The 22,835-nt window shown below is 46.1% G+C and overlaps 1 protein-coding gene across 1 annotated transcript in view; it reads left to right on the top strand.

Moving 5' to 3' along the window:
• Window positions 1-22,835, top strand: part of PPP4R4 (protein phosphatase 4 regulatory subunit 4) — a 2,085,322-nt gene that overhangs the window by 1,302,100 nt on the left and 760,387 nt on the right. The window contains exon 11 of the mRNA XM_085626471.1: window positions 4,583-4,702. Coding sequence (XP_085482597.1) covers window positions 4,583-4,702 — 120 coding nt within the window. The remainder of the gene's footprint in view (window positions 1-4,582; window positions 4,703-22,835) is intronic.

Here is a 22,835-nt window from a genome sequence, read left to right as displayed (position 1 = left end):
GTGCACTGAAATCCAGGTTGGCCAAAGTATGCGCTTCAACATCTCTGAAATGACCTGATGCTTTGCCTCTTGCATTGAGGAGTCTTCGTAGTATCCCAGACAGAAGGACTGAACTCTCGCCACATGAGGTGCTCATGGAGTGAGCTATGAGGTTGCTTGCTTAGCTTGCCAATGTACATGTGAACATATCGCACAATTCAGCTACTGTAAGTGAATGGCAGATGTGGTTCATTCTGTGTCTCACCAGGTTGAAGCAGCGAATGCACCGCCACATCAGGAGCAATGCCATGACCTCAACCCTGGGGACTGGGTTATCATCAAGAAACATGTGGGGAAGAGCTGTCTTGAACCTCATTGGCATGGTCCATTCCAGTTTATTCTAGTCACGATGACTGCTGTGAAGTATGGTGGCCTTTTGAACAGGTTGCATGCCTCCCAATACCTGTAGAGTCCCATGTCCCCTTGAAGAAACAGCTCCTCTTCCAGAAGAGACACCAGCAGTGGTTGAGAGACCACAGGAGAGGGTCAGTTAAGCTGTAAGCGAAAACTCTGATTCCGAAGCAGCACTAGAGCATTTTGAGGTAGGACTAGAGAAACCAGAAAAAGAAACTGGCTTCAATGAAACTGGTGTCGAAGTGGTGAATGAGCCAGGCTCCATTTCCAATGAAGGAGCTAGTGCAGTAGGCCTGCGAGTGGAGGTGTAAGAAAACTGGCCAATGGAATCTCCAAGGAGGAGGTTGCATTTGGCCCCTGAAAAAGAGCTCACAACCATAACTAAAACATCTGCGTCAGAACAATGTGAAGACGAAGGTGGAGGGCCTGGGTTAAGGAGGTCTAAAAGGTCGAAGGTGCCTTGTCAGAGGTGCGCTTCTCCCGAGTGGACTTATCTGGCCCCAAATGCAGACAAGGGCAAGCCTTTGAACATCTGTGCTGATAATAGATGTTTTGCTGAAGATTCAGGGTTCTGATTTGAACTTTTTCTTTCCTTTGCTGTTCCTTATCCACCTAGGCTGATTGGTTTATGAAACCTAATACTACATGAAATGGTTTTTCCTCATTTAAATTCAGAACAATCGCCTACAGAAGTTGCAGAGATGTGGCCTGGGTTGCTACAATTGCTTATAAGTGAACTGGGTTCAGAACTTAGAATAGACGTTGAATGAGCTATACCAACTTTTGCCAAAGGTGTTTGAAGAAGAATACCTAGACCCTAGTGAAAGAAGACAACATTTGGGCATGACAATTTAGAAGAACACGAAGTAAAGTTAGGGAAGCCTCATGAAGATTGAATCTTTATGTAAATAAAAAACAAACTTTGAACAAGAGACTGTTGTGCTTTTGCACAGGTGGAGAATAACAGAGAATATTCTGTAGATGTTATTTCCCGACCGAACTTGGTCTGAATCTAGAATAGTATGGAAAGTAATAATCTTAATAGTAGGCGTTAGTGCATAATAAGTGTTTCCCTAATATTTACAATATTATGAATAATAGCGTTAGTTGTAGTGCTATGTTTGAGGCCTGCTAGTAGCATGGCGAAGGTACTAATACATGAAAAGAAACCCTCACCTAAGACAAGTGAAGGATTAGCCATGTTAGGAGAGCAACATTTACATACCAATTTGTCTAGGGGAGACTTTATATTAAACACTTCCGCTAGATTACAATGAGTATGTAGGCACTATGGAGGCGAGGGATTGTTATGTTGGTATGCAGTTGCATGCTTCAGTAGCTGAGGGCATTACCTACCATCATCTTCGTTTGACATATGGCCTTAGCTGCAGTTTGCGTCTTCATATATTTTATGCCGTGGGTCATTTTGAGTATTATTCATCTGGTTCTTTTAGAAGTGCCAATGTTTAAGCACTTGAACAGACATTCAAATGCTAAGACAGCTGATGTTGGTGGTAGATGCTTTGTTTCACCCAAAACAATAGATACATCTTATGTGCATTGACATAATTTAACATGTGCACTTACTGACATTGAAAAGAAATTCATAGATAAGTGCATAGATAGTGCAGTGCTTCCACAGATTTATCAAATGGAAGATATTGATCATCCTGTTTCTGGGGAGAAGTCGAGACATGAACGTGGCTTAAATGCTGGGGTAATTGTGAGAGACATTTTTGGAGCTATAATCCCGAATGTGGGTGTAGTACTGAATGAAAGTAAGATCGAGAAGTTGTCGAAAGTAGTTGATAATTTATCTACTAATACTGCTGGAGCTTTGTTGCTTGGCAATACTGAGATGGTTGCTATTAGAGCCATGGTTTCTATTGGATATTCTTGGTCTGGCAGTGTTGCACCTACATTCTGGATAAGAGTAGGAATTTACAAAAAATACATAAAGAAACTTACTAACATTCAGAAGGATTTGGGTGGGTTGGCAGCTAAAGGTGTTTGGGACTCCGTTGGGAATGGATTTAGGGCTGTAGGCAGATCATTCACAAACCTGGGAAGTGGTATAGTTGGTTCCAACTTGTTACCTTTGCTTATAATTGGCATTTGTGCACTTATCCTAGTGGGAATGGTCAAAGGATACAAGATGTATTGGGAAAGGAAAGGAATGAATTGGAAACGGGAGTGATACAGTTGGAAAGTGCACAAGATGATTACTATAATGATTTAAAACGATTGGAGGAGTTCAAAAGAAAGAGAATCTCAAAAACAACAGTTTTGATTTTTCTATCAGAAAGATCATCTGATAAGATGACAAAGATTTGGGGATGGCTCAATAAGCCATGGGGGGGGGGGGTTGGAGGAGACAAGTTTTGCCCCCATTTTAGAATGACAGTAGGAATGCCTTATAATCACAGGTAGGTTGCACTCGCATATAATGTGTGTGACTAATGTATGAAAGTAACGTGGGTATTGGATATCTAAAGAATCCCCATGACTAATGCAAATTATGTGTGTGTTTTTAGAGATGTAACTGACTAAATCTGTGTTGCTTTGTATTAATATTTGATTGTGTTATACTTAGCATGATAATTTTGTAGGGACTTAACTATGCATAAGTATGTGTTAAGCATAATATGTTTGTGTGTAAAATGGCACATAATATAACCTGTACATTGTTAACTTAGCTTAATTGTAGGACTGAAATGCATTTTCTAATTCACTTTCCAGCTAACGTTTGAAATCCTATTTTGCTCTACAGTGGAATGTTGCATGTATCTTGTGTTCCCACCGCAGTTGGACAAAACTCCATTAGTTTAGAGAAAGAGTTATTGTTTTAGTAGATAGAAAGGCTTAGGAAGAAGAAGCCCGATAACAAATGGGAGACGTGTTCTCAAGGGAGAAGGAGATGGCACCAAGGACTGCCTAAATAATTCATTGTGGGAACAGAGAGGCAGAGAAGGAAGCTGGAGAATGTTGGATAAATGAAAATTTACTACTGGGTTTGCAGGAGGTGCCTAGATTCAACAACTGCTTATGTTATAACTTAGCTAGGGATTTTTGACACTTTGCTTTAGGATGCCCTGAGGTACAGACCTTACTCTTGGCTATTGTGGCTTTACACTGCATGACCCATGCTGGAGTTTCTTCTATGGATGGCTCTGACAGAAGACACCTTTTTAAATCCTTTTTATCCGTTACTAAATCCCTTCTTAGATTAGGACTGACAATTTAGAGTAGTGTAGGGACAGTTAGTGATTGTAGGGGGTTTTGAATATAGGATTGATGCAATCTGTTGTGCATTTTTGTGTCCTTATTACTTATGTAGCCGTGATTGAATTAGTTGTATTCTTTTTGCTGTATAGGGTGATTCGCTTCTGGAGATTTGGCTTCATCATTTTTACTTTGTATTTCTATACAATTATGCGTAGTGTGGCGTACAGTAATTTGTTTCAGAGTTTGCAGTAAAATAACTCATCTGAATTTAGTTGTCAAACTGAGTTCTTGTGTAGCCATTTGGTTACCTTGAAATTTGAATATTGAGGTAAAAGGGTATTTCCCTTTACCTCTCATGCTGCATAACAAAAACCATTGACTGAGTTGTTGAGGAGATGGGCCTCAACTTTCCCACCACATAAACCACTAACCGTATCGTCCATACCACCTACAATACCATTATTGCCACATCCAATAATAACACCAGAACCACCAGTACAACCAACTGGGCCACCATCTTTAACATCAGTATTGTTACTACCACCAAAACACTACCAGTAGAACTATCACCACAGTCAGTACTACCTGTGCGAATACCACAAGTACCAAGACCCTAACCAGTACCACCATACCTAAGACCTCAAATTGGAAGACCACTACCACAGTACTTCACCACCAACTCTAATACTGCTGCAGCCACCCCTGATTCCAACACCTATACCAATACTGTCAGTCTTCATTGCTGGTTTGTGTGCTAACATCATGCTTCCCAGTCATCTATGATGTATTTTAAATTGTCAGTAATCTCCGCTAAGACTTTCTCACTGAATTTCAGGCTACATTTTTCTTAGATTGCTCGGCATTTCCTAGTAACTAGGTGCCTTGTATATTTTACTTTGAAGCAGACATCAAAGTTAATTGCTTGCGTTTGAAAATAACAAAAACTTTGTACTCTTTGTTGCAGGCCATGATTGTCTTCGTGGGTCCCAAAAAATTTCAGGTAGAGTTATATTCTACCTTCTTCAGCCTCTGTCATGATCCTGAAGTGCCTGTAAGATACACAATGGCAACTGGCTTCTATGAAGTAAGTATAGAATGTTGAAATACTATGTTCACATTCAAAAATATTGTATAAGACATGTCTGAAAAATGTGTTCTTAACTGTAAACTGCATGGTGCACATAGAGATTATTGGGGTATCTTGCTTTATAATCTAGTAGTCATGGTAGCATCTCCATTTGATGGAAGAAATATATAGTGCGTATTTGAAGGAATTAACCCAGGGATAGCTTAGTTATGCTACTGCTATTATATGCCTAAAATTTTAATTGCAAGACTGTTTCATTGTAAATATATTACTTTGTTACACTAATTAAATTATCAGTCAGTTGTTTCCTGCGGACAACCATTGGTTATATTACACACATATATCTGATAGACTCCTTACTTTTGCTGAGCAATACCCCTTGCGTCCTCTATTGGGTGGCTTAATTCGGGCCTGCGTGACATCGTTGGCGTCATCAGCGTCGGTTATGAAGTCGCGGTACCTAAATAGGCGCCATCCAGGCGTGTGGACGTCAGTTCTTTTCTTTCCACACCAGTTAAGCGCCGATCCGGGAAGAGCTACCCTCTGTCAATTTTTTACAGATTTTTTTCTCAACGTTTTGTCGACTACTGTGTTTTTTCATCATGTGCAATGGATGTCTTTGAGGAAGATGCTGTTTAAGCCGTGTGGGGCCTGTCCCCGCATGATGTCGGACACCCATCCCCACCTCGTATGCTTATGGTGTTAAGAGTGTAATCATTATCCAAAGTCGTGCTCGGACTGTCAGACCATGGCTCCTAAGACCTTAAGGGAGTGGGCTTTGAAGCTCACTGAGGCCCGACAGCCGACACCATGAAGTGAGACTCTGCAGCGGTCTCGATCGTGAAAGAGGAGGTCCAAAGTCCTCTTCATCCCATTCAAGGTCATCGGGAAACTCGTGGAAGAGGCACAAGAAGAAGTCCTAGGTTGACTTCACGCCTCCCCCCTTTTCCGGAAGTAGGAGCAACCCTTGCTCAGATTAAAGAGTTTTATGAGGCCATATGCCGCATATTTGAGTGAGCCTACCCCTTTGGTGAACCTTCAGGCCCACAGGGTTGGGAGGGGCCCAGTGGATTCGACGCCATTGGCTTTGGCCATGGCGCCGGTGGAGCCTCAGGCATCCGATCCTGGAGCCGGGTCGACCCGGTCGTGCCACTGCAACCTCCTCCGTTGGACCCGAAGTTGGTGCCTGCAGTGTCGCTGATGCCCATCGGCGGTGCTAGCCCCATCTTTGACGACACAGACCCGGAAAGACGATGGCTTGACGCCAATACCGACATTGATTGAACCCAGAGATTCTATGTTGTTGCCTGTACACTTTGTGGATGTGTTAGTCTTGGGAGAGGAATGGGAGGGGTCTATGAATCCTCTAGATCACCAAGATGACTCTGCAGAGCATTTAGACTGATATGGGGAAATTAGGGAGGCCAGTGGAGTGAACACTTCTCCAGATACTGGCATGCTCTCGGAGGGCATCTAATGCCTTGGTGGTTAAGAGGGCAGCTGAGGTCCTTGAACTGTAGCTGCCCTCCGCCTGGGGCTTCCATTTCAGAACCCCTTTTGCCTTTTAATGAAGCACTTACCGATGTCCTTGTAGGCACTTGGTCCAAGCCTAGCACAGGGGCTCCAGTGAATAGGATAGTCTCCGTCACCATTACCCATCTACCTGCGACCCAAAGTTCCTCAGCCAACACACCACCCCAGAACGCTTGGTGGTGCAGACCTCTACGTCCCAGGGCGCGTTCCCTTCTGCCCCTCTGGATAGGGAATCCAAGAGGCTGGATTCATTTGGGAAGAAAATGTTTTCTTCTTCCAGCTTGGTATTGTGGTGGGTGAATACAGCGTGCTGATTGGATCGTTTCTCCGACTGTCTTTGAGAGACGGTTGTGCAAGTGCTGCCACAAGCCCTGGAGGGGGCCCAGGCTGTGCTCTCTCAAGCTGTTGAGGACGGATGGGATGAAGCAAAATTCACCATACTGTGTGGCCTTGATATGACGAATTTCCTGGGCAGATCGATTTCCACGACAGTGGCCTTGAGGCGCCACGCCTGGCTGAGGACAACTGGCTTCTCGGGGGATGTCCAGGCAAGTTAGATGGACATGCCATGTGATGGGATCCACCTATATGGGGAAAAGGCAGATTTGACCCTAGTGAGGTCAAGGACTCTTGAGCTATGGCCAGTTCCTTGGGCCTTACTCCTCCTGGCCAGTCTGCCTTTCACTTCTTTCATAGCAACGGAAGGAGTTTCCAGTCACGTCAGCCCTATCCTAGCTAACATCCTGCACAGGCTTCCCAAGCTGTGCGGGATGTGAACGCTGTTCTTTCCGGCCTAGGAATGGAAGCTACAAGTCGTTGGCTACCCTTCCCTCGGCAGTCGCAGATTCCAAGCACTCCTAGTCTGACTTTGCAAGACCAGACCACTCCAGTTGATGGGAGAATCCATCATCATCTCTCTCACTGGAGGTCCATTACATCGGATAAGTGGGTCTTCCAGATCATTCAGGAGGGCTATTCTCGTCCTTTCCTTTCCGCCTCCCATTCTGCCAAATCAGGAATGGCTGAGAGAGGATCATTTGAAATTGCTCTAGGAGGAAGTTACAGTCCTCTTGGCCAAGGGAGCTATAGAAGGGGTACCGGTTTCAGAAGTAGGCAGTGGCTGTTATTCCGCCTACTTTCTGATTCCGAAGGAGAACAAAGGGCTACGGCCTATTATAGATCTTCGGGCCGTCAATCGCTTCCTTAAGAAGGAGAAATTCAAGATGCTCAGGTCTTGTCTGCCCTAGTACAAGGAGACTGGATGGAAGCGTTGGGCCTGCAGGATGCGTATTTTCACATCCCTATTCTGCCGGGCCACAGGCGTTACCTGCGGTTCAGGGTACGTGGTGAGCACTTTCAGTTTACTGTGCTCCCCTGCAGCCTAACCAGCACCCCTCGAGTGCTCACCAAGATGATGGCGGTGGTCGCAGCTCATTTGGCAGGTTAGTGGTGTCAGTCTTCCCCTACCTCAACCGCTGGCTGTTGAAGGCATCCTGGCCCCAGGCAGTCATCTCTCACCTTCAGACTATGGTGAACCTCTTGCATTCGCTGCGGTTCTCTATAAGTGTGCCTAAGTCACACCTGACTCCTTCTCAGATGCTCCCTTTCATCAGAGCTGGTCTGGACACAGTGCAGTTTCGGGTCTATCCTCCTGTGCAGCGAGTCCAGGATATTCAGGCTTTGATACCAATATTTCAGCCTCTATCCTGGATTTCGGTGAGACTGACTCGGAGGTTGTTGGCCCTCATGGCTTCCTGCATCCTGTTAGTAAAGCATGCCAGGTGGCATATGTGGGCTCTGCAGTGGGACTTGAAGTTCCATGGGCACAGCATCAGGGAATCTCACCAATGTGGTTCAGATATCAGAAGGGACTGCAAAAGGTCTGCAGTGGGGTTGACGAACCGCGATTGGATCTGCGGCAGACTCCTCTTCCTTCCCCAACCAGATCTCACAATCGTGACAGATGCGTCACTTCTGGGATGGGGCAGCCATCTGAGAGAGGTGAAGATCAGGGGACACTGGTCTCCAGCGCCACATAAATTTGTTGGAGCTCCGAGCGATTCAGTTGGCATTGAAGGCATTTCTTCCCTCTGTCAAGGGGAAGTTAGTGCAGGTGTTCACAAACAACACCACCACCATGTGGCACTGGAACAAGCAGGGTGGGAAGGTGTCATGAACCTTTTATCAAGAGGCCCTGAGTCTCTGGACATGGCTGGAACAGCAGGGCATAACCCTGGTGGTACAACACTTGTTAGGATCTCTGAACACCAGGGCAGACAAACTCTGCCGTAAATGCTTAGTGGACCACGAATGGCGTCTCCAGTTGGATATGGCAAAGATGTAGAGTGACTTGGCCCAAGTCATTCTTGTGGCTCCAGACTGGGAGAGTAGAGTGTGGTATCCAGAGCTTCTGAAAATGAGCATCAATCCTCCGATCCACTCCTGCCCAGGGTTCTGAAGAAGATCAGGAGCGACTGAGCCCAAGTCATCCTTGTGGTGCCGGACTGGGCAAGGAGAGTCTGGTATCCAGAGATACGGAGCATGATTGTCGATCCTCCGATCAGGCTGCCTCTTCGGGAGGATCTTCTGTCGCAGCAGCAGGGGAGGGTCCTCCAACCAAACCTGTCATCTCTGTGTATCCATGCGTGGAGTTTGAGCAATGGCAGTTGATGGCTTTTGACCTTTCTCCCAGAGTATGCAACTGTATTTTGGCAGCCAGGCATCTCTCCACTAAGATCGTATACTCCTGCTGTTGGCAGAAGTTTGTATTCTATTGTACAGAAAGGTCTATTGACCCTCTTTCTACTGTTCTTTTGTTCATTCTGACCCTTGCCCAGCAGGGCTCTGCTTTGGGAACTGTCAAGGGTTACCTTTCTGCTGTGTCTGCTTTTCTTTTGGCTGCCAGACCATCCCTCTCTCTTTAAAGTCTCACTTGTTTCCACCCTGCCCTTTGTTGTGCCACAGTGGGATCTTAATTTGGTCCTCACCTATTTGATGTGTGCACCCTTTCAGCCTTTACACAACTGTCCTCTCCAGCTGTTGGCCATCAAAACAGCCTTTTTAGTGGAGATTACATCTGCCCGGAGGGTGAGTGAGTTGCAGGCGTTATCTTGCTCACCTCCCTATCTGATGTCTTTTCGCGACAAAGTGGTGCTTTGCACCCAGGCTTTCTTTTTGCCAAAAGTTGTGACCCCATTTCATCTGGGTCAATCTATCACATTGCCAACCTTCGGTTCTCCCCCTCATCCTTCTAAGGAAGAGGAGCGTCTCCACTGACCGGACCCCAAATGAGAGTTGTCATTCTACCTTGACCGCACTAAAGAGTTCCGGGTGGACAACCAACTCTTTGTGGGGTACATTGAAGCTAAGAAGGGAAGGGCAGTGCAGAAAAGGACAATCTCTCGATGGGTCGTTATCTGCATTAAGATCTGCTATGCACTGGCAAATAAGCAGCTCCCTTAGGGATTAAGGGCCCATTCCACCAGGGTAAAGGCTGCGACTATGGCCTTGGCTCAGGTTGTCCCAGTCCTAGACATCTGTCAGGCAGCAATGTGGGCACCATTGCACACATTTGCAAACATTACTGTCTGAACAATCAAGACCGCAGAGACAGCATTTTGCCTGTTCAATCCTGCAGGACTTCCTAGTTTGAGGTATTGGTCCGCAACCCACCTCCAGGATGGTATGACTTAGGTATCTAATTCAAAGGTAAGGAATATGCAGCTAGAAGTCTCTATTAGATGAACAAGTTACTTACCTTTAGTAACGCATTATCTGGTAGAGACTCCATCTAGCTGCAGATTCCTTACAGCCCCACCCATGCCTCCCCGCTGTGGGGACTAATGTTGTAGAGCTAGGGTTACTCCCCTGTTCAGGGCTGGCGGCATCACACGGAGCCGAATGGAGCCACCTGACGGCACGCAAGGGGTATTGCTCAGCAAAAGTTTCCGATCCAGCCTGACACCTGGGAAATTCAAAGTTAAGGAATCTGCAGCTAGATAGAGTCTCTACCAAATAATCCGTTACCGAAGGTAAGTAACTTGTTCATTACAAACACTATACATACAACTACAACTAATAATATGTACAAGCTCTCCGCCAAATCATGTGTCAGAATTGTGACTCATTTATTAATTATACTGAACCCGCAGAGGTAAATTGATGCATGAAATACACAAGGGCTTGTTATTTATGTTTTTACCCTGCTTTGGATAGTGTGACAGGGCTATAGTAAACTTATTCCTAAAGGGCACTTTGGATTTCTTTAACTGAAAGAAAATACCAGGTCTCAAGACAGTTCACCCCTAATATCAGACAATGTGCATGTGTGCTTAGCAGACTCTGTTATCTTGGTTGATGGTAGCGCTGTGAATTACTGTGGTGCTGGGGACTCTTTAGAAACATAACACATGAATACTTGTGGAAAACTGTGCTCTTGTTGCAGTACCCGCTCCCCCCACTTTTCGCTTGTCTTTGAATCACATTTGACAGAGGTGTACTGGGTCCCTGCTAACCTGGTTCCCAGTACCAGTGTTCCTTCCATAAAACTGTACCATAATTGGCACAACTTCAGCAACCCCTATAAGTCCAGAGTAAGTGGTACCCCTGGAACCTAGGATTGAAGAGGGTCCACTGGGGCTGTGCCACCCTGAAGACTCCTCACCAAGACTAAGCAAACTGCCATTGCCAGTGGCGTAGCTAGGCCTTATGCCGCCCGTGCCGGCCCCTGCGTTTGCCGCTCGTGCCGGCCCCTGCGTTTGCTGCTCGGGGAGGCCTGATCGAAGAGCGGGAGGTGGGCGTGGTTGCTATTTATGCGGCCAGGACGGCAGCAGCTAAGATCGGGGGGGTTGAGGGGGAGCTGGCGATTCTTGCGGTCGCATTGGCCACAGGTAAGAGCGGTGGAGGGGAGGCCAGCCACCGCCCTAAAAACTCATTGGCCTCCGCCAAGCCATTGCAGACTGCATGTCTTGGCGCAGAGAAAGCTGAAGAGTCAATATGACACACATCCCAGTGTGCCATGCCCACAAATACTGCATTAAGTATAGGTAATCACCCATACTGCAGGCCTTACAGCTCTAAGGCAGGGTGCACTATATGCCATATGTGGACATATCTGCATGGGCAGATATGCCCCGGCAATCTCCCAGTCCATTCCCGGATATTGTAAGTGCACAGGGAAGCCATAGACAGTACCTTGAGGGCTTCACTGTACCCAGGGATGTTTGGTGCCAAACATCTTGCCTTAATAGATCCACACTGACTGCAGTTTTAGATGTATTAATAAATGAACACAGGAGACACATTAGAGGGTCCCCTGAAAACCTACCAAACCCTGGTGTGGTCTCTGTCTAGTCTTAGCTAACCTGCCACCACCAGATATGTTTCTAACCTCATGGGGTGATAGCCTGCGTGCTCAGAAGCCAGGAACAATGCCTGCTCTTGGTGGAGGTGCTTCACACCTCCTCCAGGCAGGGACGGCCTGCCAGGGTGGGAAGCTTTTGAAATGCAATCGAGGCATCTTCAGATAGTGGGGGATGCCAAACCCCCTTTCCTGCTTCTTTTTTGGGGGAGTTCAAGTGTGAAATTAGTTAGATTACGAGGTGTGCCCACATTCAGCCAGCGGTACAAAAGGGGGTGGTGATGGACGGAGCATCAGAACCAATCAAACACTCACACCCAGTCAACAGATCTGGGTTAAATCCATCGTTCTTTTGCCCACTACACCACCCCAGTTTAGACATGGCCATATGCAAATCAGTCTTGACCCTGTGCCTCAAGGGAACAGTCCAGCCCGAACTGCCAAGCCATGTCTTCCCTGGACCGGAATCAAGCATCCTAGGACCGGTTTCTGGCTATCAGCCGTCATCAGCCAGGATAGCTTGACTCCAGTGGCGTAGTGAGCACGGGTCCCACGTCTGGGAATACCCATCCCACTTAGGGCGAAAAGCGTTACAACAAACAAATGATGGACGGAATGCTGACAATGCAAACATTCTCCCCCAGTCAAGAGATCTGGGTTAAATCCATCGTTCTTTTGCCCACTACACCACCCCTTTTCGCCCTAAGTGGGATGGGTTTTCCCAGACGTGGGACCCGTGCTCACTACGCCACTGGAGTCAAGCTATCCTGGCTGATGATGGCTGATAGCCAGAAACCGGTCCTAGGATGCTTGATTCCGGTCCAGGGAAGACATGGCTTGGCAGTTCGGGCTGGACTGTTCCCATGAGGCACAGGGTCAAGACTGATTTGCATATGGCCATGTCTGAAATGGGGTGGCGTAGTGGGCAAAAGAACGATGGATTTAACCCAGATCTCTTGACTGGGGGAGAATGTCTGCATTGTCAGCATTCCGTCCATCATTTGTTTGTTGTAACGCTTTTCGCCCTAAGTGGGATGGGTATTCCCAGACGTGGGACCCGTGCTCACTACGCCACTGGAGTCAAGCTATCCTGGCTGATGACGGCTGATAGCCAGAAACCGGTCCTAGGATGCTTGATTCCGGTCCAGGGAAGACATGGCTTGGCAGTTCGGGCTGGACTGTTCCCATGAGGCACAGGGTCAAGACTGATTTGCATATGGCCATGTCTGAACTGGGGTGGCGTAGTGGGCAAAAGAACGATGGATTTAACCCAGATCTCTTGACTGGGGGAGAATGTCTGCATTGTCAGCATTCCCTCCATCATTTGTTTGTTGTAACGTCCAAGAAACCTGGAGCACCTTCAGCCTTTGACCAATTGCAGAGACCTCCCTTGGAGTAGAGGAGCGACTCCCCTGAAGCCTGCAGGCACCCATCCGTGAAGACGTGTTTATCGATCTGCTGCTCGCGGGCAACTCCAATGCATCACCAAGCCAGAAGAGAGACATCAACTCCAACGGGTCAGATCTGTCCTCCCACCAAGTGAGAGGACACCAGGACCTATCGGAGCTGTGCCAGTTACTGAGGGTACCGGACCCCTCCCCCAAAGAAGAAAAAGTCCAATCCGGACTCCAACTACCCAGGACACAGACACCTATTGAGGGACTTCAAGACCCCTGAGACTCGCTCGTTGAGTGGTCCAGCTGTTCCAGAAACATCCCTGCAACCTGCCTGCCTGCCCTTGACCGTGAGGACTATATTTATGCACGATGCTTGGCTGGTCTGCACCTAGCCCTCGGGTAATGATGAACAAGCTCTGCTCCCGTGGTCCTGAGGCCCTTATGACCTGCTCCATCAAGTTGGACCCTCTGTGCAGTGTGTTTTCAGGTATCCCCCTCCTTTGTTGTGTCCAGGCTACCAACAACCTCAACACCCTCAAGCTCAACGCTCGTACTATTGTGCTGCCAAGACATTGGACCTGGCCCTGCAACTTAACTAAATCCAGGAGGTGAACCTCGAGAACCCACTGTGTGATTTTATATGCTTTTTCTATTTTTCTCCTATTGGCAGTGATTTATTTTGAGAACTTTGAAAAATCCTACTTAAAAAGTACAATCATGGGCAAATCTATGCATACCACCAAAACCTCTGTCTCTTTAGTTCTTCCAATATTTCAAGTCTGTGGATGCCTTTTATTCCAAGGTTTGGCTGGAATCTACTCTTTCTGAGGGAGCAGGAAGTCGAAGTAGAGGCATTTCAAGGGAAGGCTCAACCTTGCTCCCATACTTATCAGAGATCAGGAAGCGACGTTTCAATGGCTTCCTGACAGAAATCACTAGGGGTGGGTGGAATTTGCGTAGTCGTGCTACGCAAAGCTCTGCGAAACGGTAAACAATCTCTGTGAACACGCAAAAGTTCTCCATACACTCAGAATTGCTTGTTCCGCCAAATCGCGATGCTTTTTTCCTGTTCGCGTGCTCGGGGAGAAATATCTCGCGAAAACACGCATTTTGAAAGCGCAAACAAGCAAAAAATTATGCGAAGCCGCGGATCGCAGAATTTTTGGCAATTCTGCCTTCTCCGCGGAAGGCGAAATTACCCAAATTCAGCAAATTACGCGAGCGGAACGGAATTTACCGCCCAGGCCTAGAAATCACTCTTATTTGCCCCATCTCAAGAGGTTCAATGCTGTTCAGAAAAGGCATATTCTTCATTACAACCACTTGGTCCACAAAGTCAACACTTCATAGGACTTTTCAATGGTGAGGAGCAGCTCTGCTCTATAACTTTGAGGGCATTCTCCATCAAAGCCAACACTGACCCAGTCGGAATCGCACAAACATCTGGAGAAGGTAGATTGGTTCCTCATCTCAACAGAAATCAAGCTAATCCCGCCTCCAGAAAGGGAATATCACCATACTCAAACTAATGTGCAGCATATCCCTGTGTATGTACAGATTTATAATTGGATTACATGTATGTATCTAGATATGTGTATTACTCTATTACAAATATGTATAATTATGCTTTCTTTTTTTAAATATATAGATATTCTGTAGGTCTGCATAACAAATAATATATACATGACCCGAACATAATTCCAGTAAGTACGAGAAAGAACAGTGCAGCACACCTGGGAACAGCACAATAGTTTATTGTGCACACAAACAACGCGTTTCAGCAGTGAGCCTTTGGGTCACTGCATAGTTTTTATATATGTTAATTGATTGGATGCTATGGGTCTCTGTTTTATTTAGCTATCACAGTATGTACATATTATCATAACTATTTTATCCACAAGTACATCCGTATTGAAATATTGACGACAAGATAACATTTAGAAAATAGTTATAAAAAATACAAAAATAAATTAGCCTTAGGTAAAGCACCACTTGAAAGTCTATATAATACATCTTTAAATCTCAATGTATTATCTTCCTTATACATGTATTACTTTTCTATGTAGTCATGTATCTACATATTTATTACCTTACTCCTACTGTAGAAGAAAAAAAGAAAAAGAAAAAAACCTTTCACTCTCTCTAATGCACTGCTCTGTCTCACCCTACACCTCTCTCAATATATCCTCGACCTCCACTCTCTGACTCATCCCAAATCGTATTTTACTACTATGATCTCCAAAATAACCCTTTCTAGTCTTTTCCCTCCTCTGTCCCTCCTGGTTCATCCCAAACCTCATTTTACTTCAATGATCATCCTAATTCCTTTATAGAGACTTTTCCCTTCTCCATCTCTCCTTTTTTACTCATCCCAAACCTCATCTTACTGCTGTGATATCCCAAATAACACTTTCTAGACTCTTCTCTCTGCTATCCCTCCATTATCCCATTCAATCCAACTAATAGGCTCACATGTCCATAGCTCAAATTAACTCCTGTTTCCCTATACAAATCCACTACTAATACATTGAGTTCCAGAGTAGCGTGCTACTCACCGGAAAGCACTTCGACTCATCATCAGGGGTAGTAAGCGCTCTATAATTACAATTACAATATAACTCCCATAATTTCTTTATAAGGCAATAAGACGGACTCCTTTCCAGTCAGAATTTGTTCCTTCCTTGTAGAAGTTTAAGATGATTGCTTTGAATCAGGTCCTTCAATCTGTCAAAACAACTGACCGAGCGTGTAGGGTAGTTTTTGGTTACTTTTTCAGGTACACCTCCAAGAGGAACACAGTAAGAACCTCCATTTAACAAAGGGAAACCAATTCTATCTGTACAGGACGCTGTCATTCAGTGTCAGTGACTTCAGTATTTACATTGTGAGGAAGTGTGTCTTGCACCATCAGGTTTTCGAATCTCTGCTTTGAGTGGAACCTCTTAACAGAGTCCCACACACGCTAACCTTCTGTGAAGATGCTTTTGAGTGATGATGTCAGTATCTGCATTTTTAAATAAAGAATGAAGTGGAGCAGCTGATGTGCATGGCTCTGTACTACTTGTATATGAACACATGAACATGTGATTACTTTGTTGTTGTTATACTTTTAGATTAAAACTAATTAAGTTAATTGATGTTCTTTGGTTACATGCGTTATGACTCCTCCTAGAGACAAAGGTTTTTGATAGAGACTTAAAATCGCAGATTCCCCAACTTTTGAATATTCCTCAGGCATCAGACTGGATCTGGGATATTTTGAGCAGTAGCGTTGCACACCAGTAGGTAGTGCTGTGCTGCTCTGCACTGACAATTTCCAGCTCTGGAAACGACATGCAGGGCCTAAATAGGCGCCACTCCTGCACGTTGACGTAAGCTCCTTTCTTTCTGTGCCACCAGACGTGAGTTCAGGGCTAACTCTCATATCTTTGAGACAGCTTTTCAACCCAAAAAGCTTTAGTGTGCAAGGGAGGGTTCATCTCAAATGATGACAGGATTCAAACTCTGTAAGGACTGGTACAAGCAAATGCCTGTGACAGATCCTCATCAGGTTTGCCTATGGTGCCTGGGGGTCAAGCTAGTACTCTAATGTGTGCAGTAACTTTGCATCAATGAACCCAAAGGCCATAGGAGACCACAAAGTGAAACTCTGTTGCCAAACACCAAAAGACTCCTCAACGAGACTGGTCCAAATTGAAGTGCTGTCAATCTGACTCCCAAAGTCAGTCGAAGCCAAAGCCTGTGCCACAGCTTGTTCCTGCCCAGCCTGAGTTTCTGGAGCCATCTGCAACACTGAGGCAAATCAAAGAGTTCTGTGAGGCCATGCTCTGGATCTTCGGATCCTTACTGGCTACCTCTGGCGTATCTTCGGGCCACAAGGAGCAGAGATGCCCTCCATCTGAGCTACTGCTAGCTGGTCTACCTAGTGCACCGGTTGAACCCTCAGAATCCACCACTGCACCTCCTCCAGCTCCCGTCCCAACTCCTCTCGCCCCACACTCCACACCAATCCTCATAGCCTCAACTCAGATGCATACTCCATCAACGCCGGAGGATGAGGTGCCATTGTGCTTTCAGATTACAAGTTGGCACCGCTAAGACCTCAACTGAGACCACACTCAGTTCCTATCAAAGTGCCACTTCCCCCACTAGACTTGCCACCCCCACAGGAAAGGACACATACATTGCATTTCTCATTTGGCACAGATTTGGACAATGGTTATGATGCAGGTGATGAAACCGGGATACCATACCATGAGGAAAATTGGTATGATGACCTTCAAGAAGCCAGAGGCTTTTGATACTTCCCATGAGTCAGGCCTCCTCTCACCCTATGGTCCTGCCACTTAGGATAGTGCTTCTTATGCAATAGTAATGCATAGGGCACCGAAGTTTGTGACCTCCAGCTCCCCGCCTTCAATGTCAAAACCAATGCTTTGACTGAAGTGTTTCAGCTGAGGAAAATATTCACTGAGCCCATCCTGCCCTTCAATGAGGCACTTACAAATACTCTTTTAGGAGCTTGGCCATACCTGGCTGTGCGACCCCGGTCAATCACTAGATTGTGAGATGCCATTGCCCTGCCCCAGCCGAACCTGCATTTATGTCTCAGCACCCTTTCTCTGAATGCTTGATGTTGCAGGTATCTACAGGTTGGATTAACTGAATACCTTCTTGAGTGGATTTCCTTGGGTCTTTGGGCACAGGGTGTTTTTTTCCGTCAGCTTGGACCTCAGGTCTGTGAATGCCAACTTTCTCTTGGGCCGCTATTCCACAAGCTTTGGGATTTGGTGCTCAAGTCCACCCTGGTGTCCCTCACCTAACCCAAGCCATCCAGGATGGTTGTGATGTGACCAAGCTCTCACTTTATGTATTTGATATCATCAGTTTAATTGGGCAATCCATTGGCACCAGCATTGCCATTTGCTGTCATGCCTGGATGCGGTCAACTAGTTTTTCAGGCGATGACCAATCATCCCTTATGGACATGCTCTTACCTGTTTGGGGACAAGGCAGATTTCCACGCTGGAGTGTTGTAAGGAAAGCAGGGCCACATCATGCTCCCTAAGATTATCTACCCCGCTTCAACCCTACCATTCAGTTTGCGGCTTCAGCAGAGGTACGCCATACTTTCAGCCAAATCAGCCCTAGCAAGGTACATAGCAGTTTTGCGGTCACTGTGTCCACTACCCTGCATTAAAGGTCAGCAAGCCACTCAGCCCAGTGCCCCACCCGCAGCCCCACCAGCCAGCTATCTATTTGGAGGTAGGATCTGATGATTCTTACTAGGTTAAATAACCTTCACATGGAACAGGAGAGTCCTGCAGATAGTCCAGAAGAGGTACACTTTGCTCTTTATTGCCTCTCTGCCGCACCTGCCACTGTCCCCTTGGGCAGCAGACAGAGGACCATCTGTCCATCTTAAGTCAGGAAATAGATGCCATTTTGGCCAAAGAGTCTATTGAGAGGGTGCCTCCATCAGAAGTAAGTAGTGGTTGTTATTTCTGCTACTTTCTGGTGCCGAAGGATGACGCAGGTTTTCATCCTATTACAGACCTGTGCCCTCTCACCGTCATCCTCTTAAAGAGCATTTCAGGATGCTCACATTGGACCCGGTATTAGCTGTCCTCAATCCTGGAGACTCAATGATGGCATTAGACCTGCAGGTAGACCTGAAGAATGCCTGTTTCCATATACCCATCTTACATGCCCATCGGCGCTACCTGCACCTTGTGGTGGAACAAGAGCTTTTTCATTTTTCTGTGTTCTCCTTTGGTCTCACCAGTGCCCCTTGGGTGTTCTCGAAAGAGATAGTGTTGGTCAGGGGTTCCAGTCATCCCCTACTTTGACTACTGGCTGTTGGAGATGGTTTCGCCCCAGGCAGTCGTCATCCACCTCCAGACTACAGTGAGCCTATTGTCATCTTTGGTGTGCACTGTCAATGTACTAAAGTCACATCTGATTCATTCTCAGACACTCCCTTTCATCAGAGCCATTCTGGACATGGTTTGGTTTTGTGCCTTTTCCCCGGAAAGGAGAGTACGGCATTTAGGCTGATCTTCAGTCTCAGTCCTGGATTTCAGTAAGGTCAACTCTGAGGCTACTGCGACTGATGACCTTCTGCATCCTGCTTGTCAATATTGCCAGGTGGCATATGTGGGCTCTCTGGTGGGATCTGAAGTCTCAGTGGGCCCAAAATCCTTGGGACCTCTCCGACCATGGAGGAGACTGAGAAAGATCTGCTGTGATGGTTACTAGAGAGCGATTAGGTCAATAGCAGATCCCGCTCCCTGCCACACCCAATGGTGACCAATGCATCACTTAACATTGGGGCAGCCATCTGGGAGAGGTGGGGATCTAATCGCTGGATAAGGCCCAGCTCCATTGTCACCTCCTGGAGATGATAAACATCTGTTTGGCACTGAAAGCCTTCCTTACATCCTTAAAAGTGAGGCTAGTGGAGGTACTTACGGACAACAACACCACCACCATGTGGTATTGCAACAAGCAGGGGTGTGTAGGGTCCTGGACCCTGTGCCAGGAGGCACTACAACTCTGGAAATGGCTGGAACATCAGTGTATCTTGCTGGTGGTAAACAACCTGGCTGCATCATTGAATGCTAGGGCAGACAAGTTCAGCTGTCGATGCCAAGCAGATCATGAGTGGCAGGTACATCTGGAGGTGGCGCAAGGTCTCTTCCACAAATGGGGAGAACCTTAACTTGATCTATTCGCCAATACCGATAATTTGTAAAGCCTGCACATGGGAGTTTCCAAGGTGCATTTTGCTGAGAGTGGAACTTGGAACTCCTGTACACCTTCCCGCCAACACTCCTGCCCCGAGTTCTGAAGAAGATCATGATCAACCAGGTCAAAGTCATCCTTGTTGCTCCAGATTGGGCATGGAGAGTATGGTATCCCAAGCTACTGGACATGAGCATCTGTCCTCCTATCAGATGCCCCTCTGTCTTGTTTGTGCAACAATAGGGCAGGGTTCTGCACCCAGGCCTTCACAATCTCTACCTTCATGCATGGAGATTGAGCAACAAGAGCTGAACAACTTCCTCTGTATGTGATTGATATCATCTTGTGGTTTAGTGTGGCAAACACAAGATTGACCCTCTCCAGACCAAGTTATCTGGTGTTCTATTGTTTGTTTTGTCTCTAACTCAGCAAGGCTTCACTGTGGACACAGTTGAGTCTCACAGTTCGGCTCTTGCTTCCTTTTTACGGTAGTCAGACCAGCCCCCCATATTTAAGTCACCAGTAGTGATGCTCATCCTGACAGGCCTTCAACGCTTGCTTTCTCCCTCTCCTTTTCTCATGCCTTAGTGGAACTTTAACTTGGTCCTCTCGTAGTTGATGTGCACTCCCTTTGAGCCACTTCACGCTGTCCATTGTGACTCCTCACCTTCCTTCATTGCCATCACCATGTTGCGGTGAGTGAGTAAGCTTCAGGTTCTCTGTGTTAGCACACTATACACTGCTTTCTTCCCTCTTTCTTGAAGTCTTTACATGTGGTAGAGTCAGGGTCTCTACTTTGTATTCTTCAAAATACTTATATCAGATAATGGTTACCTCCATTTTTTAGGGGTTGTATTGTTGTCTACTTATGTTCTTTAAACGTGGTTGTTCAGTGAACACTGCTTGCAAAGTTATCCGAGATGTAGTGTCATACTATTTTAACCCTTAAGGATTAGTTATTACTCCCATGTCCTGTATGTTTGGGGGTATTTCTTTCTTCTCTTAAGAGATATCCCAATCTGTGGTTCTTTCTCTTCTTTAAGATTATTCTGAGTTTTCATTCCCAAATGCATGTTATGCTAGGACTGTGGGTGTAGTTTCACTTATCCTGTCTGGAGGTTGGATGTTCCCTACCTCTTTGATGTAATCTTGGCAGCTAGATGCCCGACAAAATCTGTTTATGCTGGACGATAGGACAAGTCTTTGGCATAATATGTTCTCGTTGCAGCCAAACTGTTGGATGTGTTGCTAGTTGTCCTGTCTTTGGCCAGCAAGGACTTGAAATGGTCACTGTGTAAGGTACCTGTTGGCTCTTTTGGCCTTCTTGTGCTTACTGAACCTGTTTTCCTTATTCAAATCACCAAATGTGAAGCATTTTCCTAAAGGTTTGGTCCACGTGTTTCCCTCAAAGCCTTTCGGGATGCCTCAGTGGAAATGTAAGCTGGTCCCTAATTTACTTTTACTCCCTTTGCACTGTTGCACAGCTCTCTGCTGACTCTAAAGATAGTTTTCCTCATTGTGATCACTTCATCTTGGTTTGTGAGTGAGCTTCATGCTCTTAGAACAGCCGCCCTACACCCCTTCTTTCAGGACATATTGGTACTACGGACTAGATCAGCCTTTCTACAGAAGGTTGTGACTCCCTTTCACATTGGCTCATCATATACACTTTCAACATTCTTTGCTTCACCTCACACTAAAGCACTGAGCGTTTGTGTCTATTGCATCAAAGCGCACTGAGTGGATGATCAGCTGTTTGTGGGGTTCTGTTTCTGTGGTTCTCTTGGGGACAGAAAGGCAAGGCAGTGTTGAGTGTCCTGTGCATCAAGATCTGTTATATGCTGGGCAAGAAGCAACCCCCTGAAGGATTCAGGACTCACTCTACCATAGCCAAGGTTTCTTCTACTGCACTGGCATGTGGGGTCCCTGTCCTGGATATTTGTCAAGTTGCTACATAGGTATCAGTGCACACATTCACCAAGCAGTACTGTCTTGACAGCCAATTCCGATGCGAAGGGCATTTTGGCAGTTCCGTCCTGCAGGACTTTTTGCTCTGGGTCTTTCCAAAGACGCACCAACAAGGGAGGGACTGGGTTGGAATCTGTTCTAAATGTGAGGGATTTGCAGTTGGAAGTATACATCAGAAGAACAAGTTACTTACCTTTGATAACGCTCTTTTTAGTGGCTACCCTTCCTAATCACCCACTCCTCGCTGTCGTCCCACCTCTCCTTTCTGTGGAATGGACGCTTTTTCATCCACAAAGGGCCCAAATTAGAGATCTGCACACTGGCATGAACAATTATCTTTGGGCTCCAGGTCCGAGTGCTCAAATAATATCCAGAAAGAAACTGATATTTGCACACTTGGGTAGCACTTATGTGGCTTCAGCTGCCACTTTTGGGGTAAAGGGGAGTCAACCAAGAGCTGCACAGAGTCACCTACCGACGTACATGAATTATGCATAAACATCTGCTTGATCAAGTCTGGAGCATGGGGATATTCTAAAGGTAAGGAATGTGTGGTTAGATAGAGTACTTACCAGGAAGAGTGTTACCAAAGGTAAGTAACTTGTTCTTTTTACACTCCATAATTCAGACTTCTTGTTGCCTGAATCACTTTACTAGGGGGCCCTTGGATGGTGGGGGCCTTGGACAGCTACCAAATGTACCTATGCAAATCTAACTTTCACCTCTTTTAAAAAGCCTGGCTCATCATAATAAGCACTTCCCTACCACAAGGCCTCTTCAAAAACTATTTTGCTTCCAGCCAAATCATTCCCATTTGAAAAAAGCCACATCTGCACAAGTACAATCTCTCTAACTATAGCCTGATCTCTTACACATCCTGGCTTGCCCAAACTGTAGAGTTTTGTATCTCCATACAGCTAACCAACCATGTCAAGGAGAATAACCTCCTCACACTATATGTAGTTTTTCAGTTATGGGTCCAGCATTTAGACAGCTACTTTCAAGGTACCCGATGACATCTACTTGTATCATTGGCATGCGTCTTGGTCCAATTGAATCTGTAAGCAGCATTTGACACAGTGGCTCAACCAAGGCTTATTAAATTACTTGAACAGAATGGGTCTTATGA

The sequence above is a fragment of the Triturus cristatus genome, chromosome 9, assembly GCF_964204655.1.
Source record: "Triturus cristatus chromosome 9, aTriCri1.1, whole genome shotgun sequence".
NCBI lineage: Eukaryota > Metazoa > Chordata > Amphibia > Caudata > Salamandridae > Triturus > Triturus cristatus.
Note: the sequence above shows the minus strand (reverse complement) of the source record. Positions and strands in the feature narration are given on the sequence as shown.